The sequence below is a fragment of the Rattus rattus genome, chromosome 1 (assembly GCF_011064425.1).
Source record: "Rattus rattus isolate New Zealand chromosome 1, Rrattus_CSIRO_v1, whole genome shotgun sequence".
Taxonomy (NCBI): domain Eukaryota; kingdom Metazoa; phylum Chordata; class Mammalia; order Rodentia; family Muridae; genus Rattus; species Rattus rattus.
Window position 1 is genome coordinate 102,136,953 of NC_046154.1, and position 11,804 is coordinate 102,148,756.

The following is an 11,804-nucleotide window of genomic DNA, read 5'->3' on the forward strand; positions in this document are numbered from 1 at the left end:
CCGGGACTCTGGCCAAACACCGGAAGTGTCCCGTCAGTAAACTTATAATGATGTCCTCTGAGATGTTCTGGGCTAGGGTATAAATATTGCCTGTGTTTGGTACTCCTGTGGGAGGAGATAACCAAGTTGTGATATAACTAGCAGAAGGAAAGGGTGACTTCCTGTGTTGGCTGTCTCTTGAAAGAATCTTGTTTTACCTGGTCAAAGTCTTATAGAGCTTAAAACTGTTATTAACTAGTTGCTAAAGAAAGAGGTCTTAATAGGCCTTCATCAGCCAAAACCACAGTGGTATCTTATGATATCGATAGTGGGAATATGAGTTTTCAAACTCATTGTTCCAGTCTTCACTGAACTATGTGGACTCTAACTACTTAATTGTATAAGTTTACATAGTTTTAGTTTTTATGAGGAATAAATCTACCTGCAGAATAACATTTTTCAGTGAGGTTCTTTCCCTGTACAAAAGCATACGCAATGAAGAGATGATAGCTTCACTTTTAGTGACTCTGAAGTAGAAAACTTCAAGGATATTAAGTGGTTACTTAAAAGACTTGGGCTCATCTGGTCTCAGGGAAATTGCTGAGTTTTATTTTGGTTAGAGTCCATTGACATATGACAACTTTGGACTTACAACTGGTGACTCTGTAACTGCTCCAGAGAAGTCATTATGAAACTCACCTCAGAGTCTTCTCTGTAAGAATATCTCTGATCTCAGCATCTCCAATGTACTTTCTTAAGTTAGAATATTCCCTTTCTGACCTCCAGAGTCTTTAGATCGCTGTGAGTCTACACAGCCGTGGCTCCCTTCTCACTCTTTTGACATACGTCTTGCTTCTTCTGTTAGGTCTCGCTTCTCTAAAGTGAGATTAGATTATTAGTGACTACTGTACCTTTTTATACACTTGTAAATGCTGTATTTGCATCACCAATCATATTCTATACAGACACAAAGTGAGTACCCACCACGGCATATAATTTCACATCTCTATATATTAGTTGGATACTATGATCCGTTCTCATTCTGAGCAAATCTGTTTAAAAGTGTACTCTTCCAACTCCTTGGTTTGTATATCTACCTGCACTTTCTCTAGAACAAACGATTTTAGAGAAATGAGGATGTAAGCTCTGAGCTACTGCTCCAGCACCATATCTGCCTGCTGCTCCCCTGTTCCCTTCTGGAAAATACAAGGAAACCCCAATAATTGTTTTCCTGATGTAAATATAATTGGAGTTTAGGGTACTTCTTTGCTGACAATTGGTCTCTGGAGGAAAAAAATTCCTACCTTGAAATTTACATCTATCTATAGCACTTATAGTCTGCATAAACATCTATAAAACTTAGTCTTCAGCCATAAATTATGAAATTATGCATGCTTTTAAAAATATTGCTCAACTTTGTTAAGAAGTAATAGGATATGAATATAATACAATGTCTGGCACACTTGTTCTGAATTTGAATTACTTAGATTCTTTTCTACATTATTTCTGTTTTCTGTTCTGTTTCTTCCTTTCCTTGTATGAGAATTTATATATGAAAACTTTCTCCAAAACTAATTGTTTTAGTTACCTATTCATTACTGTCAGAAGTCGCTGTAACCCAGACATCTTATAGAAGAAAGAATTTATTGGGAGATTGCTTGGAGTGTCCCAGAGTAAGTCCATGCCATGATGATGTGGAGCATGACTTTAAGACCACAAAGTCAACCCCAGGTGACACCTCTTAATCCTCCCCGAACAGTAAAAATATTAGCTTATGTAGACCACTCTCCTTCAAACTGTCATAATAATTATGCACTTAGTTAATTTCAACATATATTCTTCTCTCATAGATAACTTAACAGAAAGGATGGTGAGAATGTGCTAAAAAGACTATGGCATACCAACTATTTAGCAATCAGTTAATATAACTGTAGCAACAGTTATGCCTTCAGACTTGTTTCATGAAGTTTCAAATAATTTGGCTGAAGTTTGATTTCTGCTTTGCCTTGTTTCTCTGATATAAAACCGGCAACATTTAGTTAATACATATACTATAGTCATCTACTTGCTGTGAAGGAGCTCATTCTGAATTACAATACTTGTGTAGAATTAGTAAATATTTTCAACCTCACTCTTACACTTCATTTATTTAGAAATACAGTTAGTTATACAATTTAATGGAGACTATTTAAATATTGGTCTGAAAATATTTATAGGAAAGAACATGTGAAGTAATTAATATCATTTCTTTGAAATTTCCTGATTTTTCTTTTTACCTTAACATACTACCAATTCTATGATATAAAAAGACTATGTGGAGCTTTGCTCTTTTTTTCTCTGACTCTATTTTTTTTTACTTTAAATATTTACTTGACTATGACAGAAAAGTAGAATGGGGGTATGTTTGTAAGGAAGAAGAGGTCCAATGGCAGTAGAAGATACTCCTGTGTCACTGGATTTTTTAGTATTTTGTTGATGGTCTTCTATCATTGTTAATCAAGAATGTTGCTCTATAGGCTTTCTTGTCTTGGAGTAAAACCTCAGAGTGAAAATAGATGGAATGGGGAGTATCTGAGCAATAGCACAAAGTAGTGAAACTAAGACTTGTCATTTGTAAGATTAAACAACGGTCATAGACCTTCTAAAGAGCTAAAGGTGTCAAAGAAGTTTCATGCAAATGGAATATAACTGAGGGATAAGACAGTATACCTGATGTTTCTGAAGTGTGAGGGATCATGACTTGGCCTTATACAATATTCCATGAACTGGATAATCTTGAAGAAATGAGTCTGTACCAAAACTGGGTCACTAAGACACAGATACTCTGAATAGATTACTAAAAAATACAGGGAATGAATCAACAATCATTGATTATTTGCCCACAGAAAACATTTGTCATGATGAATTCGCTGCTAAGTTCTTTAAAATAGTTCATGACAAATTATTTAAAATATCAAGATAGGTTTTGAAGTAATTTGCCTCAGGGAAGCAAAGTTATTACTCACTGGCCATATATACAAAATATGGCATGAAAGATTTAAGCCCCATACGGATAATTTTCATAAATGGGCAAGCACAGCGTGTCTCCAGGGTAGGTTCAGACTCTATCTAATAAGGTGATTGCAAATTTACATGCCTCACTCTCCTCTCATCTAAGTGTCAATTTCTAGGTGCTCATAATTGTAAACACACAGTCGTTATACTCATCTGACTCTTCATTATATAAAATGATGATTTTCTTCACTAGGCTCCACAGGTAGGTGATAAAATACAAAAACCAAGTATGTGTTTCCACTAGCTCTACAGCATGCTGGTAAAATTTCAAATAACTTTTCATGCTTAATGAACCTGATCAGTGCCCTCCAAGCTAATTGTATTTCTCTCCCTTCGAAACCACTCAAATTTCTCTTGAGTACTTCTGGAACTGAGGACTGAACCCAGGGCCTTGCACTTAGCTAGACAAGCGCTCCGCCACTGAGCTAAATCCCCAAACCCTTCCCCTTAAATCTTAATACTATTCCTGGTGTTTGAGCTGATGAGCAACATGTGATTGGAATTTAGCTTTCTAGTGATAATGAATTTAAAATATGTTGGGGAACATGATTTCCTTAAAACTAAATGAAAAGCAAGCTACCTTTGTAAACGTCCTCTCTTATCAATCTATCTTTGAATAAGAAAAAATTGATTCAGATTCAAATGAGAACACGGTTATTTCAATATCAAAATAGAGACACTGGTCAATTTGGATAAAATGAAGCTAGAAATGGCTTAATCGGTATATAAATTGGAGAGATGTAGAGAAAGATTAACACTGAGAAACTTCACTGCACACAGCTATGAGGAGTTTTGCTGCTAAATTGTACACTGATATTTTCATATGGCATCAAATTCTAATGGACGACTTGTGCTCTTTTAGAATTACTAGGTCCATTAAAGTGAGAGAGAGGAAACTACTATAGGAATACAATAAGATTGCTCATAAATTATATTTGACTGCTCATCAAGTTGTATTATATTTGGTCCTTCACAGGTCTGTTTATCCCACTGTGTTAAAAATCCAAGGAGAGGAATTATAGTGACTTCATTGTCTGCAGATAATAGACACTCAGAAATCCTGCTAAATTCAATTATAAATATGAGCATAGTTTGTGTACTCTAAGCTTCTGTTGAGTTTTACACTGAAAAAGTGAAGCCTAGAAAACGAAGGTAAAATATTGTTTGACTCAGAGTCTCTTTGGCGCTGGTACAGAGCTGGCTATCCTAAGTCAATATGATGTTATAGATTTTCTTTAGCTTTTCCAGGAAAGCATCACACTCTGCTTAGTGAAGGAAATGGGAAAAATAATACAAGCAATTTTTATTTTGTTTTTATAATTTTATTTATATATTTAAGGGAATATTTTTCATTTTAATTTTCATTTGAAAAACCTGATTCAAGAATATACTATTAAAGACCCTTCCTTTGCTCAACAACGTTCATAGCAGTCTTCTTTGTCATAGCCCAGATCTGGAAACAACCTAAATGTCTTTCAACTGAAGAAGGGATAAAGAAAATATGGTACATATATCAACACAACAAATACTACTTAGCTATTAAAAACAAAGAAATCATGTATTTTGAAGGCAAATGAATGGATCTTGAGAATATATCCTCCTAATAAGGTAACCCAGGCCCAAAAGGACATGCATGGTATATACTATAAAAGTGGATATTAGACATAAAATACAGGATGTCCCTGCTACATTCTACATCCCAAAGAAGCTAAACAAGAAGAGGATGCTTGACTTTCCTTCAGAAGGGGAATAAATTAGTCATAAGAGGTAGATGGAGGAGGGGAATTGTTGGGAGAGTGGATGGAGAGGGTAATGGAGTGGTCTCAGGATCAGGTGTGGGGAGGGACAGGAGAGATGGCCAGATGGCCATGAGAAGGAATGCAAATCTGCGATTGACTGGGCTGGGAAGGTAGGGGGCATCTCCAGAAAGAGACAGAGACCTGGGATAAAGGAGGCACCCAAGAATCAATGGGGGTGGTGTCCTTAGCTGTGACTCACAGTACTGGGGATAAGGAACCTGAAGAGGCCACCTCCTGTAGCCAGGCAGGGATCCTAGTGGAGCAATAGGTGCACCAACCCACCCACAAAACTTTCCACCCAAAATTTATCCCGTCTATAAGAAATGCAGGGATGGGGGATGGAGCAGAGACTGAGGGAATGGCCTAGCAATAACTGGCCCAATTTCAGAGCCGTCCCATGGACAAGGATCAGTCTCTGACACTGTAAATATTATCTGTTACGCTGTTATGCAACAGAAGTCTAACATAGCTGTCCTCTGAGAGGCTCCACCCAGCAGCTGACCCAGACAGATACAGACACCCACAGCCAAACAGTGGATGGAGCTTGGGGACTCTATGGAAGAATAGAGGAAGGATTGCAGGCCCCAGAGGGGAGAGGAACTCCCAGAAAGTCCAAAAGAGTCAACCAACCTGGACTCTTGCGTCTCTCAGAGACTGAACCGCTAACCAAAGAACATGTGAGGGCTGCACCTAGGCCCCCTGCACATATGTGGCAGATGTGCAGCTTAGTCTTCATGGGGGCCCTGAACAACTGGAGCAGAGTTTCCCAAATGCTGTTGCCTGTATATGGGTTATGTTCATTTAGCTGGCCTGCCATGTCTGGCCTCAGTGGGAGAGAAACTGCCTAGCCTCCCAAATACTTGATGTGTCAGGGTAGGGGGATACCCAGGGGACTGCACCCACTCAGAGGATAGGGGGAGGGGGAAGGATTGTGGTGAGCAATAATCTGGAAGGATGTAAAGTGAATAAGTAAAAAAAAAAAAGCCTTAAAATAGTAACAAGATTTTCTGGCATTTTATTTCTGGCATATATTTACATAAATATATGAATTATGTAAATTGAGAAATATATTGCCACCTTAAGTATTTTGTAAGAAAATTTCCTTACAAAATGATGAGATCTTTATATATTATGTGCATTTTAATATGTATTTTGTTTACAGTACCCGAAGTCCGTGCAAATTTTTACATCAAAGTTATGTCCTCCGTGTCCAGAGAAACTGCTTATAGGTGGCAAATAGGTTTTATCAAATCAAATTAATCAATTAAAATGACAATGAATTAATGTTGGTTACCAAAGATAAACTGATGCTTCAGACACATTTTAGAGAGATTTATCACCTTAAATATTAGAATTTGTAGCCACTACTCATTAAAATATGAGTTATTAGACTTTGAATTTTGTTTTTCCACTTTATAGCTGTTGACCTGTGAGTAACTAGAAAGTTGAACTAGGATTCATTGGATTTTCAGTTTAAAATGTCTAAACTGAAAAATATAAACAATTCATGCTGTATTTTAATTTTTATTTATTTAAATTATCTTGCAATTTTAGAATAGTTTGTAACTAATAGGAAAGTTATGAAGAAAGCATACAGGAGTCTCAATACACATAATCTTGACTATTTGAATTCCATAGGTTTTGATTATTCAAATATCACTGACTTCAAAAGGTTTTAACATTTCCCATCCTAACTTATCTTTGATAAGATAAATGCTACTGTATCATTACTACAACTTTTTAAAACTGTATTTCTCTATCCCCCCTCTCTGTATGTGTGGTGTGTGTGTGTGTGTGTGTGTGTGTGTGTGTGTGTGTGTTTGCCTGTGAACATGTATTTGGGAGTGCAGGTGTCATGCAGGGAGGCATCAGAATGTTCTAGAATTGGAGTTAAAGGCAGTTGTGAACTGCCTGACATGGCTTTTGGGAACCGACCTCAGACCCTTTTCAAGAGTAGTACATAATCTTACTTGCTGAACCATCTCTCCAGCACTAAGATCACTTTTTAAATTATATCGTTTAAAAATAGTCATAACTGTTTAAATAACTAATTCTTATGTTAACTTTGCTTTTCTGGTTGTGTTTTAAACCAGAGATTCGCACTCATTGAAATTTGTTTACTGTACATCTGCTTCCTCTCCTAAAGTCACTAAGGCTGGAGAACGTTATTTCCTTCTTAGGTGTTTACACAGCTACAGTACATTCTCAGCTGCACTTAATTGGGTCTGTGGGACACTGTCCCTATCGCATAAAAGTTTCTCTATCCCACATCCCTCCCTCCAACTTTAAATTGCTTTGGGATTTGGGGAACAATTATAATAGATATAGCGTGACAAATATTTATTCTGCTACATCTATGGAATCTGGCATATTTGTTGAATCTTCAGAATACTGAAGCTAATTCTACCAAAATGTAACTGGTTCTTATAAGGGATGAAAATTTATCATTCTAAGGGTGAGTCAATTAAGTCAATTAAAGCCTTTCTGTAATGAAAGGATTCATTATTATGCATTAATAATACAAATGGCCAGAAGTCATGTAGCAAATACTTCTGTGAATTACTACCTTATATTGTAATTTTTATAACTGTTACTCTTTAAAGAAACTTCCACATATCTTTTGTTATAATATGTAATGTAATATGTGGAGAAGGATAAGGTATTTATATGCCATATCTAAAATCCAAAACAGATTGTAAAGTGAGATTCTCACTCTAAGGCTGTAATTCTAATCTGAGTATTTTTCTTGATGCTAAATCTATTTCATTTGTACTTCAGTGATTGTTGGGTGCCCCTGTTACCACGAGTGCCGACACTAGTGGTTATCTAGTTAAGACTGTTGCTTGTTAAGACTGACTAAAAGATGGTGAAAGATAATTAAAATCTGTAACTAGCCAACAATTTGGGTACATTAAGTTACCCTGAGCTTGATTCTGTAAATACTGCAGGGAGAAATGGCTTAGAAAGTAAGAGTTGATGCATTCAGTTAAAACCCCGCGCTGTGTCTAGTCACTGTGTTTGAGGAAAGGTGTGAGCAAGGCAGACAAACTGATTCCTCCTGTTACTTATTTCCTCTCCAGAAGTAAACCCACTTAGAGTGTCAGGAGCAGAAGAGAACCAAAGACAGCAAGGCAAGGCTTGGTTCTGGGTGGCTTTGAGTAGGTGATGGGATTTCAGCCAAGGAGAAAGAGACTGAAATCTGTGACAGGAGAAGCCATTTAGGTCATCTAAGATGCATCATCATGACATTTGTCTGGATGAGGAGGATGGTCTTCAAATGCCTGGATTCCACTATGATAGGAATCAGCATGGCCACATGCCCTGCTGAGTCAACGTGCCACTTTCCCTTTCATGTCTCTGGATGGATCCATCTGCTAATGTCTCTGATCAAGTGAATGTCTCTTGAGCAATTTCTGAAATTCACTTTCAGGGAAATTTGATTTATCAGGTATGTTAGATAAGTGTTAATTCATTGCCCCATGACTGTGGGCAGTGTTGAATCCATACAGTTCATTCACCATCAATACTAATTTCCCTATGGTTCTTGCTGAGTACTCTCTGTTGTGGACAATAGGATGTCTACAGGTATGTTTACCATGTCAGGGGAGGCTTTTAATGGTCCCCATTTACTACTTTCCTAGGTGTGCTTACCATCACACCCTCACAGAGACGGCCTTGAAAAAAATGGATCTGCAGCCAATCTGCCTTTTCCTAACTCAGGCTCAGCTTGCCATATTAGCTTTTCCCATCTTTGTTTCCTTTCCAAACCTGTCTGATTCTTTCCATATTTCTAGCTCTAGAATGTCCAGAGCACTCCTATGAGTCTCCTTTGATGATTATTTCTTTTTTTTTCTTTTTTCAGAGCTGGGGACCGAACTCAGGGCCCTGAGCTTGCTAGGCAAGCGCTCTACCACCAAACAAAATCCCCAACCCCTTGATGATTATTTCTAATAAACATCATTCTTCTCAGAAATGTATAATTTTAATCTAAAATACAGTATGTAAGTCTTCATTATATATTGCTCTATATACCTTTTCTGTAATCTAAATTCCATTGCCAACCTCATGATGTCAATACCTTACATTATTTTTTATTGACCCTTATTGTTTTTGGAATGAGATTGACTTCAAGGTAGGCTATTAGTAACATTCGAAAATGTTATGGTAGTTTGGTATAAAACAACTACGCATTTTAGAAAGAGTCTTTAAATTTCTCTACTATTTATCATTATGTTAATCTGAAGTTTCTATAAAATGCAAAAAAATTAATATTCTGGAATCTCTCAAGGTTTCTATGCCAGCCTTTATAATGTGGCAAGATGGAACATATTTGAATCAGAAGAAAACCAGAAGCATCAAATGCAACAACTTTGTGTTCATTTACTTCTTTCATTAATACTATCTTTAAGTTGTTTTAAACAAGTAAATTGCCAAATGAACTCTCATGCTTTGCCAAGAGTCACCATCACATTTGGATCTGGTCTATGTAATGGTCTTGTCATAGGAACAGTCATACAAGATGCTTAGACTGGGCTAAAATACGAAGGTAACAGCTATGTGTTTGATTTGGTGTTAAATTTAGCTTATACCACTTATTTTTGTAAGAAAGTTTGACAATATGTAATTGAAAGGACTAATAGTGTATTCAAGTAATAGTGTAGGCATAAAATGAAATATTATTTTAAACATAAAGCTTGCTATAAAATTTTGACTATTATCAACCACTGACTCAGAATTACAGTCTTCTTCTTAAAGTAGACTTTTGCTTGGTCTTCTTCATTACTACCTTGCTAGGGCAGATGGAATGAACAAGTCAAGTGTACAGTGGGTAATTAGGCAGGGGTTTGGAAACATCAGTTTAAGAATGTATTCTCAATAACAGAAAGAATTAATTTTGAATGTGCCTCTTAAATGGATAGATGTCGGCAATGAGCATGCGTAATAACAACATTCTCAATTTCACTATATTCAATACCATACATTATTGGGGGTATCAATGTCTGAAATTAGGAAATTAACTCTTTCTAATGCATGAAAAATAATTCTTCAGGTACTTTGCACTACTTGTTTTGGGGGTAGTGGATATGTTCTATGATAGATTTTCCAATGCTGGCTAACCATGGATGACATGGATAAAAATAACCAGACATTTGTTTCTGAATTCCTTCTTATGGGTCTTTCCGGATACCCAAAGGCCAAGATCGTTTATTTTGTTATCATTCTTGTTATGTATCTAGTGCTTCTAACTGGCAATGGTGTTCTGATCATAGCAAGCATCTTTGATTCGCATCTTCACACGCCCATGTACTTCTTCCTGGGCAACCTCTCCTTCCTGGATATCTGCTACACAACATCTTCTGTTCCTTCAACATTAGTAAGCCTGATTTCAAAGAAAGGAAACATTTCTTTCTCTGGTTGTGCAGTGCAGATGTTCGTTGGATTTGCAATGGGCTCAACAGAATGTTTGCTTCTTGGCATGATGGCTTTTGATCGCTACGTGGCCATCTGCAACCCTCTGAGATACTCCATCATCATGAGCAAAGAGGTGTATGTATCCATGGCATCTGCATCATGGTTCTCTGGTGGAATCAACTCAGTTGTGCAAACATCCCTTGCCATGCGGCTGCCTTTCTGTGGGAATAATGTTATTAACCATTTTACTTGTGAGGTCTTAGCTGTCCTGAAGCTAGCATGCGCTGATATATCTCTCAATATTGTTACCATGGCGATATCAAATATGGCCTTTCTGGTCCTTCCACTATTACTCATCTTTTTCTCCTACATGTTCATCCTCTACACTATCTTGAGAATGAGCTCAGCCACCGGGAGACGCAAGGCATTCTCCACCTGCTCTGCCCACCTGACTGTGGTGGGCATATTTTATGGAACTGTCTTCTTTATGTATGCGAAACCCAAGTCCCAAAATCTGACTGGGGAAGACAAGTCCCGAATTTCAGATAAGGTCATTTCTTTATTTTATGGAGTAGTTACCCCCATGCTGAATCCAATCATTTACAGCTTGAGGAATAAGGATGTTAAAGCTGCCGTAAAATACATACTGAAACAGAAGTACATTCCATAAGGATACCAGCAAACACGGGTTTTTGTGTTGCAAACATGAGATTGACTCACCTGCAAATTGTGAGAACCGTTTAATTAATTATTTACTCATTTTGGAAACATCTTGGCTACTTAGTTGCCTTCCAGAGATAGAAAGTTAGTGCCTAGTGTTGAAATCACCATGTACTTCAGAAACAGGGCTCAAAAACTCTTGAGGTGGACCTTAAAGCCTGCTCCCTGAGTTCTAGCTTTCATGGTACCAGAAAGCACCTTGCAAGGTGTATAAAGAGGGAGACAAGCAACAGTCTTACTCAGCTTTGTTCCCTATAGAACCATTTCGATGAACAGCATAGACAGTAATGCTAAGGGCACAGTAATGGCATACATGCCTTCTTGGTGACCAACTCTTCTCTAATTGGACTTATTACCCACCCAACAACAGGGAGAGCATGCGTGCTTCTAGAAATCAAGCTAGCTACTCAGTGCTAATGAAATCATCCTTGTCCAGGAGAATCTACAGCCATTAAACCAGCTAAGTCTCTGACAACAGTCCATATACATTTGTTGTTGTACCCACAGGTAAGTGGAGTTTTCATTCCTCATCAAGGACAGTTTTCTTTGGAACAGAAAGAGACCACTACAGAAAACCACCACTAACAAACATGCAGAGTTGAGGAGCCCAGTCCCATTAGATGCATCAACGAGACACTTCTATGCTTATGGCTCAAGGAATATTTCCAAAGACATGACTGAGTGATTGTAGTGGCCGGAATACCAGGAACTTTGCTGTGAGACTGTGTCCCTCAGTAAAACCAGAAGCTACACATGTAATGTCTCACCAATGTGAGTGCCCGAATATGACCTGAATAAAGAAGACACTAATAAATATTCCAAACTGCACAGGGAAGAGCT

At 37.5% G+C, this 11,804-nt stretch overlaps 1 protein-coding gene across 1 annotated transcript; it reads left to right on the forward strand.

The window, feature by feature from the left end:
* Window positions 1-9,876: 9,876 nt before the first annotated feature.
* On the forward strand, window positions 9,877-10,914 carry LOC116888727 (olfactory receptor 13C3-like). Its single transcript, XM_032890021.1, has one exon. The coding sequence runs from the start codon at window positions 9,952-9,954 to the stop codon at window positions 10,912-10,914; it is 963 nt and encodes a 320-aa protein (XP_032745912.1). The 5' UTR covers window positions 9,877-9,951.
* Window positions 10,915-11,804: the final 890 nt, after the last annotated feature.

Excerpts from the sequence above, each read along its gene's own strand:
- LOC116888727 (XM_032890021.1), top strand. The coding sequence starts at position 9,952 with ATGGATGACATGGATAAAAATAACCAGACATTTGTTTCTGAATTCCTT.